Consider the following 27,342-nt stretch of genomic DNA (forward strand, 5'->3'; position numbering starts at 1 on the left):
TAAAAATACAAAACTTCGCCCAGCGTGGTGGTGCATCCCTGTAATCCCAGCTACTCGGGAGGCTGAGACAGGAGAATGACTTCAACCTGGGAGGCGGAGGTTGCAGTGAGCTGAGATCACACCATTGCACTCCAGCCTGGGCAACAGAGCAAGGCTCTGTCTCAAAAAGAAGGAAAAAAAAAATTGAAATCATCTTTGTTGAAATCAGGGGCAGGGACAGTTACTAGAAACTGGAGAACCAGCATCCAGCCCACTATGTTGGACTCCATGAGATTAGTGTCCTTTTTACATTTTCCTTTCTGGCATTGAATAAAAAACCGGCCCTGACTCCACTGCCTCTCCAGGTAGTGTTGGTAATGACCAGAAGCTCTAGTTCATTGTGAGTTTAAACACATGCATTTGCCCTTGGCCTTTTGGGTCAAAAATGCCATGGCCCCAAAATGCTGTTAGGGATTTTTAGATATTACTCAAGGTTGAATTATCATGGTGTCTTGAGAATGAAAAGGTACACTGGTGATTTTCCAGGCAATACCTTAATTTTACAAATGAATGAACCGAGGCACAGGGAAGCCATGCACAAAGCTAGACAGCAAGTCAGTAGCAGAACCAGAACTCTGGTCTTCCATATTGCCCGTGTTGTTCTCAGTGTTGGCCTGTACACCATCTACATACAGATACAAGTCATTGTTTTGGTGACCTGTGCTACAAACAGCTCAGCACTCCAGCCACAGCAGTATGGTGCAGAGAAAGACCAGCCTTTGGAGTCTGACTGTGAGTTTAAATCATGGTTTGGCTGCTTGACCTCTCTGAGCCTGAGGTTCTTTTTTGATTAAGTGGGATAATACTTACTCCTCCAGATTATAGTAAGAAGAAATCATACATATAAAGTGTGTGGTAATGACCCTTGGCAAAGAGCAGGTATTTACTAAAGGATTCCCATTGTTATCACAGATTAATGTACAGCCAAGTATTAAATATATATAATGAAAATGTATACTTCATAATAAAAAGATTTCCCATCTATTAAGCATATTGTTCTAGCATTGTACCAAAGTTTAGACCTGACAGCAAACCTGTAAGTTGATCATTCTTGTTTTGTAGATGATGAAACTGAGGCTAAGAGAGGGTCAAGTACATCATACGGCAAATACATAGAGGTACAGAGAGGTACTTCAATGGTGTTTTTTGTTTTTGTTTTTTACTTCAAAGCCCAGATTCTTGTTATTCTATATTACTAAAGTAGTTTGTATGATATAACTTTAAGGTGATCTGGTACCTTATTCTCTGAAAGTAATTTACTGTATTTCTTAATTAACACTGCCAAATACATGCTTTATGTGAGAAAATGTTTTCTTTCTTAACTTTGGCCGGAGACCCTCTAAAGCCCATTGGAGAACTCTCTGAGTGCAAACTCATTCACTCAACAAGAAACTCGCTGATCCTCCTAACAGCAAGATATCACTGAAAGCACTCTGATTCTTTTGATAAGAGCAGCAGAACTTTAAACCCCACACCATGAACGTGTTGCTTTTTGATCATGTTCCATTGCAACCAAAGACACTAATTTCCAAATATGTTAACCACTTGTGGGAAGTGGCAAAAAGATGTCCTGCAGATGAAGTGTTAGATCATGTTGCTAATCATATCCACAGCATGAACAGGAGAAACGTGCATGAGAACAAAATAACTGGGATTTGCAGCCTCTGACAGCAAGTCAGTTAAGTGCTTTAATTTCCTTTGGTGAGTTGAGGAGGTTCCTCTCCAGTGAGGATGCCAGTTTGCAAATGAAGCATTTCGATCCTGAAAACCTCACCAGATCTGTATGGAAGGTCAGGTACCTAAATTTCTGAAGGGCTTACACACACCACTGATGCCCCTTCAGGTTTCATCACCTATATTTATTTTACAGTCATTTGAATGGGAGTTCAGGCTTGTGAAGGTTAATGGACTGCTGCATTTGACAACAGTAATTCTCCCCTCAGCCACAGGCCAGAGCCAGGGGAGGGAGCATCCGCGGGAGCTCCTCGCGGGCCCCTTGCCCTCCACCATCATTCAGAGAAATCAGCCTCTGTAAAGGTCGCATGCCTGGCACTGTTTAGCTTTCCCATCTCCATGGTAACTTGCTCCCAGACCTCTCCTGAGGAGTGACTTCCAATTGTGCTAAATTGGAAGTCTCTCTCTGACATGTGAAGTCCTGCTCATTAGAACTAAGGAAAGACCATGAGACTCACAATCAAAAGAAACAATTACATAACATTGTGCATTTTTTGCACTCTCTCCAAATTGTTCCACATTATTAAAATTAGTAACAAAATAATGTCCCCAGTTTTGTATATTAGACTAAAATACACTATGTTTTCCTGTTGTATTTTAGTCTAAAATGGACTAAATATTAGACTAATACGATTTTAGTGATTTAATCTAATATAGACTAAATATTAGACTGATAATATGATTATATTACTTCTTAAAATGAACTCGAGGAAGGTGATCGAATCTATATAATGCTTCTCTGAGGTGAAAGTTTCAGAGAAACTATAAATAGGACATTGCTCAAACTATTAAAAGCATTGCTTTAAACATAGTTGGTGTCTCACCCAGCTGGAAATAGACATGATATGGTGTACGGGTGCTTTATGTTTCCAAGAAATAACCAGGAATGGCCATGAACCTGGATGCCATGAGAGAGAGCATGAGAAAACTACAGCCACCACACTCAGCTTGTGCAGTATGAGAAACAAAAATGGAGTACTTTTTCCAGAAAACACAGCCCCGGACTGGAACCATTTCTACATAGACACAGGATTACTAAGATGAGAAATGGGACAAGGATGCCTGGTCTTCTTTAAAAACTCCACCTACAGGGGTGATCTGCCTCTTCCTCACGAGAGAAGGAAGAATGAGGCTCTCAAATCACCATACTTGTCTTTTTAACTGACACATAATAATTGTACATATTGATGGAGTACAATGGGATGTTTTGATACATGTATATGTTGTGTAATGATCAAATCAGGTAATTAGCAGAAACAGCATCTTAAATATTTCTTATTTCTTTGGGATGGGAACATACAAAATCCTCTCTTCTAGCTGTTTTTAGATATACAATATTGTATTGTTGACTGCAGTTACCCTGCTGTGCAATAGGACAGACACCAGAACTTATTCTTCCTTTCTAGGGATGGTAACTTTGTATCCATTGACGATTCATTCCCCATTCTCTCCCTCCCCAGTCTCTGGTAACCACTGTTCTATTCACCACTTATAGGAGATCAGCTTTTTAGGAGTCTATGTGAATGAGAACATGTATTTGTCTTTCTGTGGCTGACTCATTTCATTTAACATAATGTCCTCCAGGTTCACCCTGGAGGATCTTTTCTCTGTAAAAAAAAATAACTATATTATTTTATTATCACACATAAAATATTAACAGGAATTCTATATTACCATGATAGGTTAATGTTAATTTCCCATCGTGTCATAAATGTCTTTTTTTTTTTTTTACAGTTCATTTGGAACAAGATCCAAATAATGTTCTTACCTTGCACTTGGTTGATATAATCTTTTGGACTATCTTGTTAGATTTAATTTTATTTTAAATTGACAAATAATAATTACATATATTTATGGGGCACAGTGTGATGTTTTGATACATGTGTACATCATGGAATGGTTAAATCAAGCTAATTAACAAATCTATCACCTCACATGCTTATTCACCACATTTTTCTAGAGCACATATTATAATAGAGTAACTGATACTGGTCAAACTGTAGACTATTCTCTAGGACTTCTATGACAGGCAAAAAAGAAACTTTAGTGAAATGAACTCTGGAATATAAATCAAAAGACTTCTATCAAAAGATGCACACATCTCTTGCCCATGCCAACCTAGTGGCCTGGGGCAAATCCCCATGTTTCAGCATCTCGGCCTATAAAATGGAATAACAGTGTCAGCTCTGCATACCTCATAGGGTTTTTATGAAGAACCGATGAGTCAGTGCATGTGAGGGTGCCTCACGCTGGTACACTCTCTAGCACGCACAGAAATCACCTGGAAGACTTGTGAAAATGCAGATTCTGATTCTGTAGGTCTGGGATGGAACCCGAGGTTCTGCTTTGCTAAGAAATTTCCCAAGAGGCCAAGCATCCTCAATAACATTAAGAATTACCCATAGTATAATTCGTTTATAAAATTCTTACCAGAATTTTTTCCTCAGTGAAATTAATTTACAAATTAATTAATTTACAAATGTCTTACCAGAGATGGATTCATGAATTCTTCTAAATATACCCGACACAGTTTGCGATCCCAGTCATCTGTGATGTGGCCTCCATACATGATCTCACCAAAGAGATAACGGAGATCTTCCCATGGGACCTGGGGGGAGAACCACACAAATACTCACTGCCGGGTGCAGAGTTTGCCTCAGAGTAGCCAACCAGTGGCACGTGCCGCTTTAACACAATGCCCTCCAAGCCTCTGTCAATAGGAGGATTTAAAGGTGGTTCAGAAATTGTCTAAGTTTCTGCAGATAATGTCTTGGGAGAATTATTTTCAGTGTCTTCTAATACAGTCAGTGAAAATTCACTAACATTGAGCTATTTATGAAGATTGTTTTTCTTTAAGAGATGAGGTCTGGTTTTGTTGCCTAAGCTGGAGTGCAGTGGCACAATCACAGATCACTGCAACCTTGAACTCTGGGCCTCCAGCAATCCTCTCACCTCAGCCTCCCAAGTAACTAGGACTACAGGCACAAGACACCACATCTGGCTAATTTTTAAAAAATTTTGTAGAGACGGGGGTCTCACTACAGTGTCCAGGTTGGTCTCAAATTCCTGGCTTCAAGCCATCCTTCCTCCTTGGCCTCTCAAATTACTGGGATTTACAGGCTTGAGCTGCCATGCCCAGCCTTATGCAGATTTTAAAAGAAACTGAGTCACCCCTAGAACATGTTTGCAGGGAAAGTTTATACATTCAAAATCTCATCTAAAAATTGTGAAAGGATGTTGGTTCATAAGGCCTTTGAAGTGTGACATGTTTTTATTATCTGATTTATATCAGCTTATATTATCAGATTCAGGAAAAGAAGGCAACATCCACAAAATGTGAATTTGGAGTGTATTTAGAATCCTAGTACTTTCCAAAAGTCCAGGCAAACAAATCCCCTTGCCACAGATGGAGTTGAGGGCTTGTCTTATGGCATGACTGGCCTAATGATTGTTGTAAGGGTTGTAACTAATGACTTTACCATGTTTTACTCAAGAAATCACTGTATCTCCTCTTTATTTGGCTGAGCAGGGTTTGAAGCCTCTCTTTACTACCCTTTAGCTTCTTCTGGGTTTGCAAAACATGCCAGTGTGTGATGAAGCCTTTCTAGACAGGAACCTTTACACCCTCGGGGGCAGTATACTGCCTCCCAACAGTTCAAGTAAAAATGTAATTATAGCCTTCGCTTGTTGCATGATGTGACAGAACAGAACAAATAAAATTGCTTCAACTATGCCAACGTACTTGCTACAAGTTTATTTGAATTTGAATAAATGAACTTCAAATATGTCTTTTAAGCCAGGTTGAGGTGAATGAAAAATAAGAGAGGGGTGCCTAGACCACAACATGCTCTCTCAACCACTGCATGGACTACCTTCCAAAGAGCTGAAATGGATGGGAAAACAAAGGCTTCTGACTTTTAGTTCTTTTTCCGCTTACATTTAATTGATGCTTGCTACACATTTCAGTATTCAATATGTATCTCTTTTCAATTTTTATTTAACTAGGGATCTGTTCTTTTCAATAATTATTTGTTTCAATAATTATCTGTTCTTTTTGATAATTATTTAGCTAAGGATTTGCTCTTTCCTCTTGTTTTTGAGACAGAGTTTTGTTCTGTTGCTCAGGCTGGAGTGCAGTAGTATGATCTCAGCTTACTGCAACCTCCACCTCCAGGGTTCAAGCAATCCTCTCACCTCAGCCTCCTAAACAGCCAGAACTACAGGCACACACCACCATGCCCAGCTAATCTTTTGTATTTTTTATAGAGACTGGGTTTCCCCATGTTGCCCAGGCTGGTGTAGAACTTCTGGACTCAAGCTATCCTCCCGCCTTGGCCTCCAAAAGTGCTGGGATTATAGGCATGAGCCATCATGCCTGGCCTCAGATCTATTCTTTCTCAATAATAGATTCTCTTTCCCTCAATCCTGGTCTTTGTTTTTTACATATACTTTCTGGAAAAGGGCATTTTGTACAACTAAACATGTGCTCACAGGAATTTAATTCCCAAATCCTGATAAGTCGCTTTATGATGTGCAGAAAATGACTAAGCTCAAGACACCTGAGAAACATGAGAATGTGTTAAAAACTTAAGGCTGTGTTGATCCTGGAGCCCCAGGATGAAAAAAAACCAGGACACAGTGTGACTCAGTTGTTCAACTGGTGTTTCCAAGACTCAGGATGTAAGAGCTGGAGAGAAACGCATGTGTCCACTTCCCTCTTCCTCCCCTTCCTTTCCACCTCAACTGTGTATAGGATTCAGCTGAAATACGATTCTATTCCTGGTCTCAGCCTCACAGGACAGTTATGAAGGACTTGAATCAAAGTCTTAAATGGTCCATTCCTTTTTCTACCTAGAACTATTATTATTTTAAGTGCAATAGTTTAGACAAAATGTGCTGGGAATCAACACAAAACTAGTACTATTAGAATGGTCAAAATATGCTCTAAGTATTCAGAATTACTTTCTAATTCTATAAATTAAAAAATGAGGCCGGGCATGGTGTCTCATGCCTGTAATCCCAGCACTTTGGGAGGCCGAGGCAGGTGGATCATGAGGTCAGGAGATCAAGACCATCCTGGCTAACACAGTGAAACCCCATCTCTACTAAAAATACAAAAAAATTAGCCAGGCATGGTGGCAGGTGCCTGTGGTCCCAGCTACTCAGGAGGCTGAGGCAGGAGAATGGTGTGAACCCGGGAGGCAGAGCTTGCGGTAAGCCGAGATCGTGCCACTGCACTCCAGCCTGTGAGACAGAGTGAGACTCTGTCTCAAAAAAAAAAAAAAAAAAAAAAAAAAAAGAGAGAGATATGGAACACTGAACATCAAATACCATATTAAAACCATGTATTTTGGATATAACTTATTTAAAATTTGTTCCTTAGGAAAATACACCTATGTTAGGTACCAAGGGTATCTATTCTAATAGCAATCAAATCACCACTGAAGCTTGAGAAAACTGATAACAAAAATTATAACAATTGTTACTGAAGGAACATAAAACAATAGTTTCCATTTAGAAACAGGGACGGGTGATTTTTAAAACGCTTTATAGAAAATGTGGCCTAGAGTACAACACTTGATTGGTTTTGACACATGTATCCTAGTTTTAACGGATTTAACTTAATGAAAAAAGTTTCCCTTGTGAGGATTAAGCTAGAAAATCCTTAGGAATGAATGGTTCTTGCTTTTTGAAATCCAATCATTGGGTTTATGAGAATTTACACAAATGTTCTTGATGAGGCATTCCCATTCCCATCTGTAAAACACATTTTAGCTACGAAATAAAATCATTCATCTACCTTTAACTTCAAATCAAGGGGAACATTACTGAGAAAGTCACAACAAGGTGGCATCCTTAATACATAATAATGACATATGCAGGAAATGCACCATTATTTATACATGTGACGTGCTGTAAATTGCTTCCATCATCAGAACTAATTGTAGTGATTATTAATGCAGTGTTATGAACTGTCAGAATTGCTGTATGTAATTACATTTGTGCAAATGCTTCATTACCTGCCTAATGAATCTGGCATATACGCACATGTAAACCACTGTTTTTGTTAACATAATGAAAGACATTTTTTTTTTTTTTGGCACTAAGCTGCTGATGTAGAACTGGTTTGACCTATCTTATGAAGTTCGAACATCCACTGCTGGAAAACCTTTGATCTGGTTTATTTTCACACTTGGCAGAAGATATACACATAGTGTCGGCTATTTCAATAATAGCTTCAAAAGAGAAATTATGGTCAATTTTGATTGTGCCCAAAGACTGACAGTTTTGTAAACTCCTTGGAAGAGGTTATTTGACCACCAGCACTTACTTTAGGGTTTGCCTCTAAGTAGTTGTAGAGGACATTGGCACAAATGGTGAGGTCTCCAGGATTAAAAGGATAGTTTCGGCTCCAGCCCTGGGGGCCAAACCTCAGTCTCCCAGCAACACAGGCATGGAAGTAGCAGAGAGAAAAGAGGATGCTTTTAAACTCCTGCTCCTTGGAGCATATTTCAAGTGTATCCTGGGAGAAAAGAGAAGAAATACTCGATTATTCATCCATCTGTATGGTTTCCAAGAGCAATGGTCTGAGTTTTCAACAATCTTGTAAAGAACTTTGAGAGCAAGATGCTACAGAGGTCACATGTAGTTTTCAGCATGGCTCCTTATCCTATGAGAGCACAACAGGAGACGATTGGGCATTTGCCAGTCTGTTGGCTTAAGAGGAATACTTTTATTTTGCTTCAGTCATGCTTTTAAATGCTTCTAAGTTCACTAGAAAATGAGACACTTCATTTTAACCATTTCATACTGCTTGACATCATTTTCCCCTGCAAAAGTTTCCTTGTAGAATCTGGATGACATAAAGCCATCATCTTGATTTCATCACTGTAGTAGAATGCTATTAGAGTTTGGAGAATGCTAGTTAACCACAGCTATCCATTCTTCCCTAGTTCCATTGCAGTAGAGATCGCCTGGGCACACGGACACCTATGACTGTTTCCCAGCCTCCCTTGAAGACATTTGTGTCATAAGACCAAATTTTTGCCAACAGAATTTCAGCTGAAGTGTTGTGTATAACTTCCAGGTCATTTGCTGAAAATGAAATTGCTTGTGTTGTCACTCTTCCCTTTTTCCTGACTTTATTTTTTATTTTTATTTTTTTTTTGAGATGGAGTCTTGCTCTGTCACCCAGGCTGGAAGGCAGCAGCACCATCTCACCTCATTGCAACCTCTGCCTCATGGGTTCAAATAATTCTGCCTCAGCCTCCTGAGTAGCTAGGATTACAGGTGCATGCCACTACACCCAGCTAATTTTTGTATTTTTAGTAGAGATGGGTTTTCACCACATTGGCCAGGCTGGTCTTGAACTCCTGTCCTCAGGCGATCCACCCTGCTTGGCCTCCCAAGGTGCTGGGATTATAGGCATGAGCCACGGGGCCCAGCGAACTCTTTTCTTTTCTATGTCTAGAAATGATGACGATTGGACAAGTCTGGAAACCTTGAGTTAGGTATGGCAGAGGCACTCATCAGTCTGGGCGTGTGAATGAGCTCATGGAACAAAGCTGCCTAATATGTGAGAGAAAAAAACTCCTATCTTGTTTGAATTCCTAGAGCTTTGATTCTCTTTCTTACAGCAGCTTAGCCTGTACCTTTAAAAAAATCACCATGACACATTATTTCCTTCCAATGAACTAAAAGTAAAATTCATTGTTAGGATGGCTAGGTGACATATGGAAAATTGGGAAACACATGTCTAGACCTGTGAGTTTTTTTTTTGTTTTGATTTTTGGTTTTGCTTTTTTGAGACGGAGCCTTGCTCTGTCACCCAGCGCCCAGGCTGGAGTGCAGTGGCACTATCTCGGCTCACTGCAACCTCCGCCTCCCGGGTTCAAGTGATTCTTCTGCCTCAGCCTCCTGAGTAGCTGGGACTACAGGCATGCGCCACCATATCTGGCTAATTTTTGTATATATTTTTAAATAGAGATGGGGTTTCACCAGATTGGCCAGGGTGGTCTCAAACTCCTGACCTCATGATCCACCCACCTCGGCCTCCCGAAGTGCTGGGATTACAGACGTGAGTCACTGCGCCCAGCCGAGACCTGTGAGATTTTTTTGAGAATGCAGATGGAAAGTGGAATCCTGGAATGCTACATTGATATGGTTAATGCTCAACAGCCATAAAATTAGAAGGAGAAAAATAGCTGTCCAATCTATGGCTTAAAAGTCATATTTCACCCATGTTCAGATTTGGCAGTTCTGTGAGGGAAGGAAAGGAAGTTGAGGACTACTCCTCCAGTTGGCATTGAGCAATAGGGGAGGAAGAGGCCAAAATCTGCCCTTCCCTGCTTAGTCCTTTAAAATGGGCAAACGATAGCCAGTTCACATTTGAAATGGATCTGACAACGTGGGCCATATATGAAGTATACGTAGAACCAGTGAGTAGGGGTTCAGACTTAGTCTTCCAGAGGACTTGTGGTACTAAACCAAGACCAGATTTGTTCTGTGTAGGCCAGGACCAGAGAGCTTAGTTTCTTTAGACAGTGCTTTTAGCAGAATCCAGGGCTTCCACCAAATATGGTTCTAGAATTGGCCAGGAAGCATGTAGTGCAGATCCAATTAAATCACTAGGTCACTCTAAATCATTAGAACATTTTTAGGTCATTTATGGGGCTTGGAAATATACACTCATTAAAAACTAACTTTTCCACAAATAAAGGGCAAGCTTGTGAAGGCAGAAAAGAGAAACTGTATAACTGGAATTAACCTTGAAGGGGATAAAAGAATATTACTTTTACATGTAAGAAATTTCTAGGAGATCCATATAAGTATCAAAATTTCACTTTGGAATTATGATCTAATAAATCACTTAATACCTTTCTAAATTACAGGTAGTCCACATAAAACCCAAGGCACTACAATAATTAAGCACATCACTTCAATCTGTATTTTATATAACTGACTTGGCTTTATCCTCAGTGTTAAAAGAAACAAGTCAATCCATTTCATTGTGTTCTGATAACATAAATGATGTAGGAAGAAAATATGAATCAGGCTGTCTGAAGAAAAGGTATGAGTCTACCTACCAATCCACATTTCAGGCCAGTGGTATTTTTGCAAACCAAGTGATAAGCAAATTAATATTTTATAAATACAGACTGCACTGTGAACAGAGAACAGGCATCTGCATACACATAACAGTGCTATTTGTACACAATCACCAATTTTATATGCACAATGATCAGTTACTTGTTTTTGTCTGCAAATTTTACAGAAACAGAAATCTATATTCTTACTCTAAAAAATATAGTTATCTGGGTGTGAAGGGAGCCAAAAGAGTACTCCTTTATGACATCTTCCTCAAGAGGCTCTTTGGCTGAAAGGTGTAGGTAGATGGCATCCTACAAGAAATGGTTCTTTATGTCTTGGTCACTTAATTAAATTTACAAAAATATTATGCAATGCTCGGGATAATAAAGCACTAATATTAAACTGTTCATTTTGAATACACACGCCAAAGTTTGGAGGCAAATTCTAATTTGTGAGGAAAGATTAAAAATATGGATTTAAAAATTAGCCAGGCATAGTGGCATATGCCTGCAGTCCCAGCTACTCAGGAGGCTGAGGTAGGAGGATTACTTGAGTCCAGGCGTTCAAGGCTGCAGTGAGCTATAAGTGTGCCACTGCACCTCAGCCTGGGTGACAGAGCAAAAAAAAAAAAAAAAAAAAAAAAGAAAGAAAGAAAAAAAAAATTTAATTACATTTGAAAAATATCCTAGCAGTACAGTTGACTTGTATAAACCTCTTGGATATTTTACTCCACTGTGAGGGACACCCAGGCAACAGGAACAACTGGTCCTCATTTACCTAACCCATATGGGTAACAAGAGAGATAGCATTCATCACTCTATCCATAGACAGGCTTTAACAAGATTGGACCACAGCAGCAACACAGAAGACTCAGGATAATACAAGGAGATGTGGGAAAGGACATCTGGGATGGAGACTGCTGACTGCCTTCCTTAAAAAGTCTTCTTGCTAATTTTTAGCTGGGCATATGGTTACTTAAGATAAATTCACTTTTCCTAGCCTCTCTTGCAGCTAGGTAATGCAATGTGACTAAGTTTGACCAATGAGATTAAAGGAGAATTTCTGTATGTTAACTTGTAGGAAGCACTTGTACACCAACGCAAACACGGTATTTTTTCTTTTGTCATCTTCTTTGTTTCTTCTTTCTTCCTCCTGTCAGGAATGTGGATATGGAGGCTGCAACTCCTGCAGTCACTGGGGACCATGACAAGCCCATACTAGAAATGGTGAACCATAAAGAGCCAGACTGATGACAATTTGTGGTAATACATGAGTTCTGAATGGACTATCTGTAAAACTCTCATGTGGCAGAACTACTTTTTGGCCTTGTGTATAAGCCACTGTTATTTTATAAGAACTTCTTTCAAAAGTAGCCAACCCAACATTCTAACTGATAAAAGGGTAATGGGAACTTATTCACAGAGAGCCAGGGAGCACAGGCTAAATCCCTTGAATTATATAATCTGATTAAAAACTGCATTTTGTTTTCTAACATAATGACAGGTCAGCATTCATAAAAGACTAACATTTTAGATTTTCTGCAGAGTTTTTATTTTTTTGGTTGGTTCTGGCTAAAATAGGTTTGATGAGAAGATTATTTAGTGAATCACTTTGGTTATCTTTGCTTTTGCTACTTATTATTAAGTTCAGTCTTAATATTTCATAGGATCCTCTCCACTAAATAAGAAACATTCTTCCTTGAAGATCCTAAAAGTCTTTTCAATAAACATAACCTTCAATTAATAAAAGTGGCTTTCCAGATAGTAGTCAAAAGAACTGACAGGTGCATGAAAAGACCAGAACAGGTGTTCTTAACTAGGGAATTCATGCATAGGCTTTGGGGGAATCTGTGAATCTTCATCATTATATGCAACATATTTTTAACAGTTATTATTTATTATTTTTTGAGACACTGTCCCACTCTGTTGCTCAGGCTGAAGCACAGTGGTGTGATCATAGCTCACTGCAGCCTCGAACTCCTGGGCTCAAGTGATCCTCCTCTCAGCCTCCTAAAGTGCTGGGATTGTAGGCGTGAGGCACTGTGTCTGGCCCAATATGCAGTACATCTTTGAATGTGTATTTCCCTGGGGAGAGTGTCCATAGTTTTATGAGATTCTCAAAGTGATCTTTACCAAAAAAACAAAACAAATGAACAAAAAAGCTGAAGGATAATTGGGCTGAAGCATATTTGTTCATGAAATGTTCACTTTCATGAATAAAGATAATTATTTCAGGGGGTAGATAAGTCCTATTTTAAATAAATCAAATCAAATTCCTCTTTGTACTTACTTTGGGGAATAGCTTGAAAATGTCATAAATAGCCAGAAATTATAAATTAAGGGATGATTAAAAACATATATGTCGATCATAGTGGATTACATAAGGCATATTGCAAATATTTAATAGTTTCAAAAGATTTTTTGAGTCCTACTATTTACACAATCTTCTGTCTATATATAGGATACAAATTACTCAATTATTTAATGAAGTAATTAACTGCATTCTTCAACACTGTATTCTTAGGTAGTCAATTATCATAATTCCTTCATAATGTTGGTTTAGGTATTGACCCCAAAACTACTAGAAACGAAGTTAAGGATGTTGACATGCTTCACAGAAAACCATATTTCTAGGAGGGGGCTGAATATTTATCACCAAATCATATGTATTTCTTCTTTAGAGTTCATTCTACTCTCCTAACAAGAATGCGATTTATCAAGGATTTCCAAAAAATTCGAGGAAGGAAGGAAGATCTCAGAGCAATAGCAAGAAAGGAAAGACTTGATAATGATATTGATAAATAGGATAGTTTGGGTAAAAAGAGTAATGGTAATAAAGGTATCATTAATTTATATATGTATTCAGCCAGATGTGGTGGCTCACACCTGTAATTCCAGCACTTTGCGAGGCCAAGGTGAGCAGATCACCTGAGGTCAGGAGTTCGAGACCAGCTTGGCCAACATGATGAAACCCTGTCTCTACTGAAAATACAAAAGTTAGCCAGGCATGGTGGTGGGCGCCTGTAATCCCAGCTACCTGGGAGGCTGAGGCAGGAGAATCACTTCAACCTGGGAGGCTGAGGTTGCAGTGAGCCAAGATTGTGCCATTGCACTCCCGCCTGGGCACAAGAGCAAAACTCTGTCTCAAAAAAATAAATAAATAAATAAATACATACATACATACATATATGAATTTTTTTTGTCTTATCTTGCAAAAATCATGAAAATATAAATAAGGTGTCATAGATATAACCTGGAAAGAAGGCTTTAAATTTACTCATATCAAACCAGGGCTAAAACATTACACTGAAACTTTTACCATGTCATTACTGTTGCCATGATCAACAATAACAACAATGACTTCTCCTCTTTCTGTGGTCAGAGATACTAGTCTGCCACATTTGTTTTCAAGAAGCAAGTTCCGGCTGGGCGTGGTGGCTCATGTCTGCAATCCCAGCACTTTGGGAGGCTGAAGCAGGTGGATCACCTGAGGTCAGGAGTTCAAGACCAGTCTGGCCAACATGGTGAAACCCCATCTCTACTAAAAATACAAAAATTAGCTGGGTGTGGTGGTGTGCACCTGTCACCACAGCTACTCAGGAGGCTGAGGCAGGAGAATTGCTTGAACCCGGGAGGCGGAAGTTGCAGTGAGCCAAGATCATGCCACTGCACTCCAGCCTGGGCGACAAAGTGAGACTCTGTCTCAAAAAAAAAAAAAAAGCAAGTTCCTTAAGAAGTTACCTAGTTTGCTTTCCCTACACAGTAGCTGAAGTTTTCTTAGCGTTAGGGTGAAACTGAAATATATTTACTGGTCATTAGAATAGGAAATGATGGGGCAATTCTTTCAAGAGATTAAAACACACCCACCCCAACCCCTCCACACGCGAACACTGAGAACTTGTTTCATCCCTCCCAATGACCTGCCTGGGTTGATGCTGGGCCCACAGTGAGAAAACTCTGACTTCATTGTCTGCCTAGCATGCTTCACTTTCTTACCTGATCAAAGTTGTAGAGGGCAGCATGCAAATTGGCCAGCATCCCTGTGGGGGGTTCATTAGTGATCTTAATGGAATTTTCCAGCAGTCCTTGAGGGATGATGTGCTCATCTGGTGTAGGTGCTGACTCGGCACTCATGAAAACCCTGTAATCTCTGTGACTTCCTTGGCTGAATCTTTCAAGGAGCTTCTCCAAGGTTCCTAGCCACTTGGCTATCAGATGAACATTCTGAAAGACAGTATGGTGCATAATTCCTGTGAAGGTGAGGCATATTACTTGCATTATAAGATTACATTTTCCTATATATAATTGCACTGAAAACTCAGAGAACCATAATTCAGCATTTTCTTTATCAATACATCATAAAAAGGAAAAAAAAAGCCAAAAGGAAATTGAACCTTGAACATATTAAATGTTGCCAATCAACACAGATTGTCTTTGTAACCCAAAATCTCATGCAATACACATACCTACTTCAAACACCCACCAGTCACTTCTGAGATGCAGTTGCCTAGTACTTTTCTTTGTTATGGTTCAAATCCAATTACTGAGATGTATCGGGGTTAGTTTGAGAAAATATGAAAACTAAAAGCCAGAAATGTGCCTCATCATCCACTTCATTGGTTTCTGATGGAAACCTCTTCTACTCAAACTCCTGCTCATAAGCATATGGACTCAAAAGGATACAAGGGAAGCAAGGCTAGCTGAAAGAAAGCAATCATTCATTGTTAAGATACTTTGTGTATTCCTAACAGATGATTTTCCTTAAATCCTAGGGCTGTCAGAAATCACACACGAAAAATTAAATGCCGCCACTGTCATCATTCTTTGCTTTTCTGTTTTATGATTCACATATTTGCTCCTGCAACACCAAACACCCACAGGGTATAGCTTGGTAGTTGGTGCTGGGAGGGAGGTATAAAGGCTGCACCTTACATGCTCTCTGGCTTTGGAGAAGTCCTTGATATAGTAATTGAAACATCACACCCAGATATATATAATTATTTCCAACAAAGAAAAACATTTAAGATCACGACAGCCACAAAAATACAGAGAATGAAGGCAAACACGGAACAAAATAATAATGCAGGTATTCTTCTTTAAAATTTCTATTGCAAAAAGACCTAAGCCAACTCAGTCATTCACATTATTGGCTTTTATTCCCTTGGCAAATAATGAACATCGGTAGATGTGATGGGCTGAATTGTGTACCCTCAAATTCATATTTTGAAGTCTCAACCCCCAGCATCTCATAATGTGACTGTATTTGGAAATAGAGTCTTTACAGAGATGATTAAAGCTAAATGTGGTCCTAATGAAGGGTCTTAAACCAATATGACTGATGTCTTTATGAGAAGAAGGGATTAGGACTCAGAAACACAGAAGACACAAAAAGTTGGCCGTCTACTCTAGCACAGTAATACAGTGGATAAGGGCTCTAAGTTCCCTCCTTTACATGCTTGTTAACACGTTATAAGGAAAGAGTATTTCTCACTCCTAATTGTGTCAATCATAAAAGAAAACAAAAGAAACAATAATAAAACCTGCTTTGTAAACTCAATTATATCTTCATTCTCTGTCTTACGGGGTACAGCAGTACCTTACTTGAAAAGTTTACTTGAAACAAATGTAAAAATATTCAAGGCAGTGACTTTGGAGTTACTGAAGGGGACAGAAAAACCTCCCAGCGAGCCATCGTGGAGCACAGGCACACGTCGGAATCTAGCTTGGCAGCTATTCTTGAGGGTACTGGCTTCGGGACTGGCTAGATTCTTATGCCTATTTTTCCAAGAACAGCAATGCTTGTTTAGACAATCTATGTGTCTTGGAAACGCATGAAAAATGGTCATTTTGCCCTTGAAAAATGGTTTTTAGTATGCTATGTTAATTCACAAACCTTCTGGTGTGCATATGAGATAAAGATAGTTGCCAGCCTGCTACTTTTATGATAGTTTTCTTTGGAACATGGGCTTTTGATTAACTACTATCTAAACACCTTTAGCGGGCTCTATCTAATCATAATAATTGATCATATTGGGGCTTGGGTAAGAACCAATTAACATGTACATACATATCATATACCCATGTTAATATAATGTAAATTATGAACAGTATAACAAGTTTCCATTATGCTTGTCTGCTCTTTCTTCAAAGTCCTGCTTCTCTTTTTCCTGCTGATCAAACGATACTAGAAACTTCTAGACACTGGGATGGCCTAAAGCCTGGTATAATCTCTCCTTACCAATTACTCTATGTGGGTACGGGGATGGAGAGTGAAGAGGTTTAAACAGTTACATTCTTGGTTACCGGCTTAGCCCTAAGAACAAAAATCAAAGGTCTGAAACAAATATCCAAAAGTAGATCCTTGACAAAATAAGATCTTTTACATTTTTTTTTATATTAAAACTTACAACTTGCAATTTTAGGGACAACAAGTAACTCAGCATAGATACAAAAGTAATGGAAACAGTTATTTTGAATATGTTCTTTTGAGGATGACTATAGCCCTCCTAATGTTCTCTCCAGTCTGAGCCACTGGGAGCATGAGAACGCTCAAAGAGCTCTTTCCTTTCTGAGACAATCTTAAAATTTACCAAACTGTCTAAGCCTCAACTGTTTTCTCTGAAAAAGCCAACCCTCCTGTGTTTCTGATTCTGAGCCTCAGAAGGGGATGCACCACACTGCCCTCAAGTCCCCTTACAAAGGTCTCTCTATGAAGGCCTCATCGAAGCAGTGGGTATTGTCCCAGAAGGTTACATTCCTGCAGTCATAAGCCTGCTTGGACTCTGGAAGCTTCTTTATGAATCCAGTTGCATTTCAAGCACAAATGCCAAAGGCACCGAGTCTGGATACTGGAGACACTAAGGGAGGCCAATGCTGTATCTTGCATGAGGGTGGCTATTTTCAGGAATGTCACCTGCTGCCAAACAGACCTCGTCTCAAGTACTAGCTCTGCTATCCAACCAGCCATGTGGCCTTGAGGCTCTCCAGCTACTAGGGTGCTCGCTTTTCTCATCTTTATATGGAGAATGGCGACTCTACCCTTGGAGCTTTGTTGTAATGATCCGAGATAAGGTAGCCTGTGAATTGCCTACTGAACCTTTGCATGACTGAGCTGAAAACTAAACAGCCATTCCTAGACCTGCTGAGACAGCTAGTAGAGCGTGCTGTGGATGGAGTCAGCACATTTCTCAGGTGCCCTCTAATGCTGGCCTTTGCTCCACTGGTTCCTATAATACTCAGCCAAGGGGGCCATCCCAGAGGACACTGGGGTGGGAGAACCATAGGTCTGTATGATGCTTGCGTGAGAAGGGATAAAGGAGTTTTCTACTCAAATTTAATTTATAATCAAAGGGAATGTTACACACCAGGTAGGGGCAGAGTTGGACTTGTATGAGATAATGATTAACGCAGGAGCCAGGTATTGGGGAGGGTCCCCAGAGAATCTCTGACCTGCCTGTGCATTGGGAGAACGCGGTGGAGCCATAGGAAATTGGCATCATTTGCAGTGGGGAGGAGCCTGGCCTCTACAGCTCCTGTGCGGTGGCCTGGTATTCAATCTGTGAGGTCGAGGTGTGTTAGCAGGATCCCCTCTCACTTTGCTGAGAGTATTTTTTTTCTTTTTCGCTCAATAAATTCCGTTCCCCCCACCCTTCAATGTGTCTGTGTTCCTAGTCCTTTCTGGTTGTGTGACAAGAACCCGGTTTTAACTGAGCTAAGGAGCAAAATTCTGCAACAATAATATACATTAAAAAGAGTTCTGTTGACTCTAACGTCAACCCAGATACCATGATAACAGTGTTGGCAACCTAAACGAGCTTGTTTGTTCTCAGGCAGTATTGAGTGTTCCAGATATCTCTAAGTGAACGGAATGATGAAGCTCTTCCTAACAGTTTTAATTCTAGAGCACAGTGGCGAGACAGTCTCTCAGAAGACGACAGCCATCACTGTCCGCAGAGCCCCCCACCGTCTTTGCAGGCATCATGAACACTGACAGAACTGGTTGGACTCTGCAAATCGCCTTGTTAACGGGGCATTCTGATGGGCTGGACAGCTCTGCCCTGGCCCTCCTCTGTGTTTATGCTCAGTATCTTCCCTGAAACCTAATACTCACTTGGAGGATGACCCAGTGTCCTCCTTTGGAAGCTTTCTCCAGTGCCATTTCTGCCACCATCTCCTGACCTTGTCCTAAAGACACGTTGTGGAATTTTCCAGAGTCAATTGTAAAGCCAAGTCTTTTGCCTGTGGGAGAATACACCATGGTGAGAGGAAACATCTATGAAGGAGGGTAAGAGGAGCCTGGAATTCTGTGGTCTAATGCACATCTGTGGTCACCGCAGCCATCTTCTGGGTGACTGTCCTGAAGAATCCAAATGAAACTTCTGTTGTATCCACAAGCAGCATTTTGAGCTCTCCACAGCTGCCTCACTGCAAGCATTAGAAAAGCCTGTGGAAGCCAGTTCCTTAGGTTTTATGATAATGAAGCTTTTGACATTTTGATAGATGGCAGGCATTGTTATGGAGCTTTATAAACTCTTGCAGGAGTAGCAAAGCATTTCTCTCATAAAAAGGAGCAACATGTGGTAGATATCACATCATTTTTTTTCAATGGATCTGTTCATTGGGTAAACGCACAAGCCTCTCACCTTGTGAGGCTGCATTTAAATTGAGCAGTCAGGTCACAGCTATATTAACCTGGTATTCTTGGTGCAGGCCGTGGGGAATGGTAATCCAGAACACAAAGGCGACAGTGCCTTGTGCAATCAAATACACTTGCTCTAATGACCATTATTTAGTCACAGGGGGCACAAGATTACATGAGCATGGGGAAAATTGCCCTTTGGCCCTCATATAGTCAAAAGGTGGAAAACAGTACAAAGGAAACTTGCATTATGCCAGCCAGAGGAATGTTCCATTTCAACATTTCTTCAGACTATGGTGTTATTAGCTTTATATTTTCCATACATCCAATCTTCAACAACAATAAAAAAGAAACTAAGATCACTGTGAACTGAAAGGAAGGGAAGGGGGTGGGGGGTGAAAGGGAGGGAGGGAGAAAGGGCGGGCCAGTGAGCCTCCCTGCCACTCACCAAGAATCTCCAGGTCTTTAAGGGCATCTACCCCTGGAGACAGGATGAAGAATATGGGGGTGGCCGGGCTGCTTTCTTCGAATGCTTTAACTAAGTCCAATCTGGTCCTCTCTACATACTTTGCACCCAGTTTTTCCTCTACAAAATTTCTATAAAAAACAAGAACACAAAAAAACATGATCAGTGGTTTTGACCTTGAAGAGAGTCACCATTTGGATAAGCTTAAACCACACAGGCACAGGATAGAAGTAACCATGTTTTATTATGTGGGATGTCTTGTTAGAATAACAATATGAATCCAACTAGATGTATGGGGTAGGTGTGTTAATGAAATCCCTCTCTTCCTTAGAAGCTCTGAAAATCAGAAGCCTACAATTCCATTTTGGGGGGCTACTGAGACCCCCCTCTGAGTGTCATCAGCTGTCTGCTATGGCTTTGTATCCCCCAAATCCCCTGCCAGATTCCCCCATTACTTATTAACAGTTCATTAGATTTGCCACAGTGCAATTTTCCAGCCTGCTGGGCTTCTCATGAATATACAAATGCTTTTTGGGGTGTTTCTAACACAGGGAGGCTCAATTAAGCAAGTATTTTCCAGCAGCATCAGATTTAGCAGAAAGTAAGTACTACTAAGCAGAATTAACTTGTAAAGTAGAGTTCAGCAGAGGCTTCTGCAAAGGGAAAATTGGCTGAACTAGACAAAGCAAAGGAAAAAACCTGAGGCACATGAATATTACTGAAGAAACACAATAGGGAAGGAAGTTGAGAACTCTTTCGTTGGTGAATTCAAATTAGAGTAAGACTTGTGTGAATTAAGCAGCACATTACCATTTAGAAGCCAAGAGGGCAAAGAAAAAGGACACTTAAACCAAGATGTAGACAAGAGTTTCTGCTTTGAAATTGCATTGGTTGTAAAGTTAGAGGGACTATGAGTGACTTCATGAAAGAAATTCATTTTGGTTTGACATGCAAAATCTTCAGAGCCAAAATGCCATCACTGAATGAAAATGATGGAAATTATACTTGGATAATGCATGAATGCATGTTCCTGGCCTCTGAACTCTGCTGACACCCTTTTCTCTTCCAGGAGTATTTTCATCAGTCCCCTGTCTCCCCTCTACTGATTTCAGAACTAAGTTTTTCAGGAAGAATGTGCTGAGTCTGCCTAGCACATGGTTTAGTGTTTAGCAAATTTTAACAGTAGCAATGATTATAATATCAAAATCTCAGCAGAATCACTCCCCATCAATATGGATGGTAAACACTTCCACCAGATCCTCCTAACTCCTCAGACTACATTTACTCTATGTTTACTTGTGTTTCCAAAAATGCTGACCACCCCACCTGAGAGCATATGTCATTCTGTCAGGGCGCATTGCTCTCAGAATAATCAGCTTCTGTATTAAACTTTTCTTCTTCCATTCTTGAGGTAATTTTTCTTTTTCTGGACACTCGGATTCTACCCACTTCCTCCACTGCTTGGCAGATCCTTCCACATCTCGGTCTATGCCTCGAAATTCTTCCAAGAGGGCAATTGCCTGTAATATGATAGGGAAACAAGTAGGAATGGTGTGAACGATACTTTATAGTTTGAGATGAAGACTTGTGAATGTGTCTAATCTTATGTAAAAAATCCGTGCTGGATAGTGTTCACTTTCCTCTCCAGATTTCCTAATTTTGCTTTTGTTTTTGTTTTTTGCTCTGCGGAACGGGTGAGCTCAAAGGACACTTGAGCTAAGTTCCCTGGTTCCCTGACCTAGTTGGGTTTGGCCAACAAAATGCAATGACAGGAGCCTGGAAGACTGGAGAAGAAAGAAGTGGGGGTACTTCTGTCAGAGGCATTTGAACCAGAGCAACTCCATCTTGAATAGGAGTTGGGTAAATTGAGGCTGGGACCTGCTGGGCTGCATTCCTAGGAGGTTAAGGCATTCTAAGTCACAGGATGAGACAGGAAGTTTGCACAAGATACAGGTCATAAAGATAAAACAGCTTGCAGTAAGGAAGCTGGCTAAAACCCAACAAAACCAAGATGGTGATGAGGGTGACCCCGGTCGTTGTCACTGCTACACTGCACCAGTGCCATGACAGTTTACAAATGCCATGGTAACGTTAGGAAGTTACCCTATATAGTCTAAAAAGGGGAGGTATGACTAATCCACCCTTTGTTTAGCATCAAGAAATAACCATAAAAATGGGCAACCAGCAATCTTCAGGGCTACTCTGCCTATGGAGTAGCCATTCTTTGTTCCTTTATTAACAGACTTGCTTTCACTTTACGGACTTACCCTGAATTCTTTCTTGCACGAGATCCAAGAGCCTCTCTTGGGGTCTGGATCAGGACTCCTTTCTGGGAACATTTCCACCCCAGCTCTTTCTCACAGGAATGTGGTTTGGCAGGGAATATGTTTCTCCGCCACAGGCCACAGATCCCCTACGGTTGGCTCTCTCCCATAACTTCATTTCTCAGTAGTTCCAGTAACTGTCCTTTTCCTCCTTTTTCCTGCCCCATCCCCTGGCTGATTTCCTAATCCTTCTTGCCCATACTATGAAAATAGACTCTTGGTTAAACTTTCTTCATCACTCCTTTGAATGTGCCATCTGTTTCCTGTTGACACCCTGAGTGATACACATTTGAACTTGAATTTTGAATTCTAAAGTTACAATCTAATTACAAATACTAATTTAAAAAACTGAACCTATATAAAAATAAGAGGTAACAGTTATTTTCAATGCATAGAAATATTTCCTTCTTAGAAAAAAGAGTAGGGCAAAGCTTAGCGTATGTTGAACATCATTAAGATACTCCAGATCCTGGGAGAATTAACTCCTAACAATAGGGCCTTTGACAGAAAAATGCAATGAGCATTGATAATTGAGGTTTAAGCCAACTGTCACTTTTTTCTCTATAATATTCTGTTTTGCTTAAACATTTTACAATGAGAATAAACTAACCTATTGTGGTGTAATTTAAAGAACTATTTAGAAAAATGGAGAAACAATTTAAAAAGAAAACAAAGTAGATTTAAGGAAATTTTTAAAAATATTCATTTGTATCACTTGGCTTTTATCAAAGGTCCTGACAGATTGTACATGTTTATTAACTTTTCCACCCATACATAAGTTAAAGGCTCCTTTACCTCTAAATGAGAAATTAACCAATTTAATAATACAAAGATTAATAACATTGCATTATATAGGGCATTTCTAAACTGAAATGGTGCTTAATACATCACTTGTATTTTTTAATGTTTACATTTCAACACTGGAGAGAGCTAGTATTTTAAATAAGATCCAGAAATTAAGAAACTGTATTCCTAACATACCTTGATAGCACTCCATGACTGAGAAGTTAGGAAGTCAACAGGACTCAGATGAGTGTGTTCAACGGTGAATCGAAGCAGGAAATCCAATTCAAGGGGGTCTATCTCTTTCTTTCTCAACAAAATCTTGAGAGTAGACAAAATTGAAAAGGATTATTTGGTTTACATCAAAATCATGACACCGGAAGTAGTCACACATTTAACAGACATGACTGAGCAGGTAGAACCACACCTGCTGGGAAGTCCAGTTGATATCTGTTCTATTGTTGAAATAGTGAATCTCAGATTATGTCAATGATCTCAAAACCATGATCAGAAATCTAACAGAAAATAATTATGAAGGCTGATTTACTCCAATTCTAACACCTATCTCTATTAGCAACATATTTAAAATATGCATTCATAAGTGTTTTATTATTAGATCAAACTTGTCTTAACACTTATTCAAAATGAGAAAGCCTCTGGTGACAATGGATTAAATTATTAAACAGAAGCTAGAACCAGTATTATTAGTTAATTCTGGTACAGTAGTTATTCAATAAACTACGAGGTACATGAAGTTTAATATGTAAGATTATATCGAGAAGAATGAGAAAACCTTTTACAGGTACAACTAAACACATTGTGAAGTGGAATAAACTTCAGATATTCTGCTCACAGAACTGATAAAAAATCCGTAGTATATTTTGGAGAGTACAAATGAAGTATTCCTAATTTTCATATAAAAACCATAACACCCCACAAAACTAAACAGGTAAAATTTTTGAGCTTTATATTATCTTAAAATTCCAGATATTTTCAAAAGCTGTTATGAGTGATAACATGCATTAAAATATTTTATTAGATTTTTTTTCTTGAGTTTATTTCAACAAACAAGTAATTGTCCATATAGTTATGAAACTTTGATTTATGTAGATTGTCAGGAGTTGAGGTTATGATACAGCTATGGCTTCCAAAGGGAAGTTTTAAATAGATGTTCATGTCATGTACTATCATCCCTGGCCTTTTCCTATTAATGAGCAGTACATACAAAACAAGTATTTCACGGCTGTCATCCCAGCACTTTGGGAGGCAGAGGCGGGTGGATCATGAGGTCAAGAGATCGAGACCATCCTGGCCAACACGGTGAAACCCCATCTCTACTACAAATACAAAAATTAGCTGGGTGTGGTGGTGCGTGCCTGTAGTCCCAGCTATTTGGGAGGCTGAGGCAGGAGAATCGCTTGAACCTGGGAGGTGGAGGTTGTGTAAGCTGAGATCGCGCCACTGCACTCCAGCCTGGCAATAGAGCGAGATTCTGTCTCAAAACAAACAAATAAAAAAACAAGTAATTCATTGTGTAATGCCTTGCTCCTGTTTATTAGATATACAGTTCATCATTAGCTACAGGCATGTATAAAGTGCCTTCTTTGGCACACACAGAATAGGTAAGATGTAGATATTTCCTTAACATTTGGATAGAAAAAGACATAAAGCAAACTAGCTGATAAAAAAAAAGGACAACCTGCTTATTTTATATAGGAATGTGGTCTGCAAGGGTTTCTTTTTTCTTATCATGAACACTTTTTTTTTTTTTTTTTTTAAAGACGGAGTCTCCCTCTGTCGCCCAGACTGGAGTGCAGTGGAGTGATCTCGGCTCACTGCAACCTCTGCCTCCCAGGTTCACACCATTCTCCTGCCTCAGCTTCCCAAGTAGCTGGGACTACAAGCGCCCGCCACCACGCCTGGCTAATTTTTTGTATTTTTAGTAGAGACGGGGTTTCACCATGTTAGCCAGGATGGTCTCAATCTCCTGACCTCGTGATCCACCCACCTCAGCCTCCCAAAGTGCTGGGATTACAGGCGTGAGCCCCTGCGCCTGGCCACAAACACTTTTATTTAAACAAAGTCTTTCATAGAAATTCATGTGAAAAAGGAAAAAAAAAAAAAAAAAAGGAAGCAGGTTTCACTGAAGGTGTGGGCAAGAAACCTGGAGCTCTCTTTACCTATTCACTGCTGTCATTTCCTAATTTTAATTGACAAATAATAATTATATATATTTAAGTGGTACAGTGTGATGCTTTGATACATGTTTATATTGTAGAATGGTTAAATTAAGCTAATTCATATATCCATCACGTCACATACTTATCTTTTTTGTGATGAGACTTAAAATCTCCTTTAGCAATTTAAAAATACACATTATTAACTACACACAATGGAAAAAAAGGAAAATTCAGTCATTTGTGACAACATGGATGAACCCAGTCGCTGCTTTGTAGGGAGACTCTGAACAACTCCCAGATCCACTCAGATCTGGACTCATAACCCTCATCTCAAAGAACCTTCCTGGTAGGGCCTGGACGGTTCTTTACAGGACCCGAGAAGGTGAGAAGAATGTCTCATGAATGTTTTTCAGGGTGACCACTGTGGTAGGAGTGTAATGTGTATACCCACCCCCCAGTGCCCACTCCCCAAACCAAAGCACTGGGACCTAGGAGAAGGCTGTCACATGCCCAAGTTCCCCATGGGAGGCAAATTCTCCTCATGCCACCAAGAGCTTCTGAAAAAGGTGCCTATTATATTTTGCTTCAACAGAAAATATATAATATTTTATATATTACATAAAAATATATACTATTTTACATAAAAATACATATATAATATTATATATATATTATATATATATATATAGAGAGAGAGAGACAGAGAGAGAGAGAGAGAGAGAGAGGCATCTGCCTTTGGTTCTGGGGATCCTTTTTCAAGTAACTGATCTCCTTACCTGAAAAGCCATCTGGGACAGGAAGGTGAGCTTGTCCTTCTCAAACAGCGCCTGGCTGGCGTAGAGGAAGACAGCATGGGTGATGCTCTCCATCAGGATAGAGATGCGTCCCTGCATGTCTTCCACCTTGTCAGCCTGCTCAATCACTCTGTGGAACAGCACATTAAATGCCTGGGAAATTTAATGTGACCATTAAAATGTGACAGTTGGCACCTGGATATCTAGCTAGCCCCAGATACACAGGGCGATGGTTTAAGTTTTATCAATAGGGAGTGAGAATGAGGCAAAATTTTTAGAAGGATTATAGTTTCTGGCACATGGTACATGCTCATCAAATGTTTGCTGTCATTACTGTTATTATGAATATGATTCCATGAAATCCATTCAGTCTCTTTCCAAGCAACTGAATTGCATCATTTTCTCTCCTTCTGCCCATGTACTTAAAACAACATTTTAATATTTAATTGTGGTAGGATACACATAACATAAAAGTTACCATCTTAACAATTTTAAGTGTACACACATTCAGTTCAATAGTGTTAAGTATATTCACATTCTTGTGTAACCAGTCTCCGGAATTTTTTTTTCATGAACATAAATTACACTGTTTAATGCAGACTCAAGGCCACACATTTTTGGGGGAGTAGGTTTCACTTGCAGTACAGATTCTCTTCATGTAAGATTACAAAAATACAACACAATGTGATGAGTCCAATTTAAACATTACGTGTGGCAGTCCATATTAACACAAATAGCTCCCAAAGAGGAAGAAGAAAAGCTAAATGCAGTGTCACTGGGATGCCATAGCTTTTTCATTTTGCAAAACTGAAGCTCTGTACTCATTAAACAACTGTATATTCTCCCTTCCCCCATCCCTGGCAACCACCTGTATTCTACTTTCTGTATCTATGACTTTGACTATTATAGATACCTCACTGATATGGTTTGGCTGTGTCCCCACCCAAATCTCATCTTGAATTATCGCTCCCATAATTCCCATGTGTTGTGGGAGGGACCTGGTGGGAAATAACTGAATCATTGGGGCGGTTTCCCCCATACTGTTCTGGTGGTAGTGAATAAGTCTCATGAGATCTGATGGTTTTATAAGGGGAAATCTCTTTCACTTGGCTCTCATTCTGTCTTGCCTGCTGCCATGTAAGAAGTGTCTTTCACCTTCCATGATGATTGTGAGGCCTCCCCAGCCACGTGGAACTGTGACTCTCTTTTTCTTTATAAATCACCCAGTCTCTTGGGTATGTCTTTATCAGCAGTGTGAAAACAGACTAATACACTCATACAAGCAGAGTCACAGT

General features: G+C 39.8%; 1 protein-coding gene across 1 annotated transcript in view; it reads right to left on the bottom strand.

The window, feature by feature from the left end:
• DNAH11 (dynein axonemal heavy chain 11) overlaps positions 1–27,342 on the bottom strand; it is a 372,079-nt gene that overhangs the window by 12,323 nt on the left and 332,414 nt on the right. The window contains exons 69-76 of the mRNA XM_025379290.1: positions 26,030–26,200; positions 23,272–23,394; positions 21,293–21,486; positions 19,949–20,097; positions 18,973–19,100; positions 14,859–15,086; positions 8,105–8,296; positions 4,262–4,381 (exon numbers count right to left, since the gene is read on the bottom strand). Coding sequence (XP_025235075.1) covers positions 4,262–4,381; positions 8,105–8,296; positions 14,859–15,086; positions 18,973–19,100; positions 19,949–20,097; positions 21,293–21,486; positions 23,272–23,394; positions 26,030–26,200 — 1,305 coding nt within the window. The remainder of the gene's footprint in view (positions 1–4,261; positions 4,382–8,104; positions 8,297–14,858; positions 15,087–18,972; positions 19,101–19,948; positions 20,098–21,292; positions 21,487–23,271; positions 23,395–26,029; positions 26,201–27,342) is intronic.

The sequence above is a fragment of the Theropithecus gelada genome, chromosome 3 (genome assembly GCF_003255815.1).
Source record: "Theropithecus gelada isolate Dixy chromosome 3, Tgel_1.0, whole genome shotgun sequence".
Classification (NCBI taxonomy): Eukaryota; Metazoa; Chordata; class Mammalia; order Primates; family Cercopithecidae; genus Theropithecus; species Theropithecus gelada.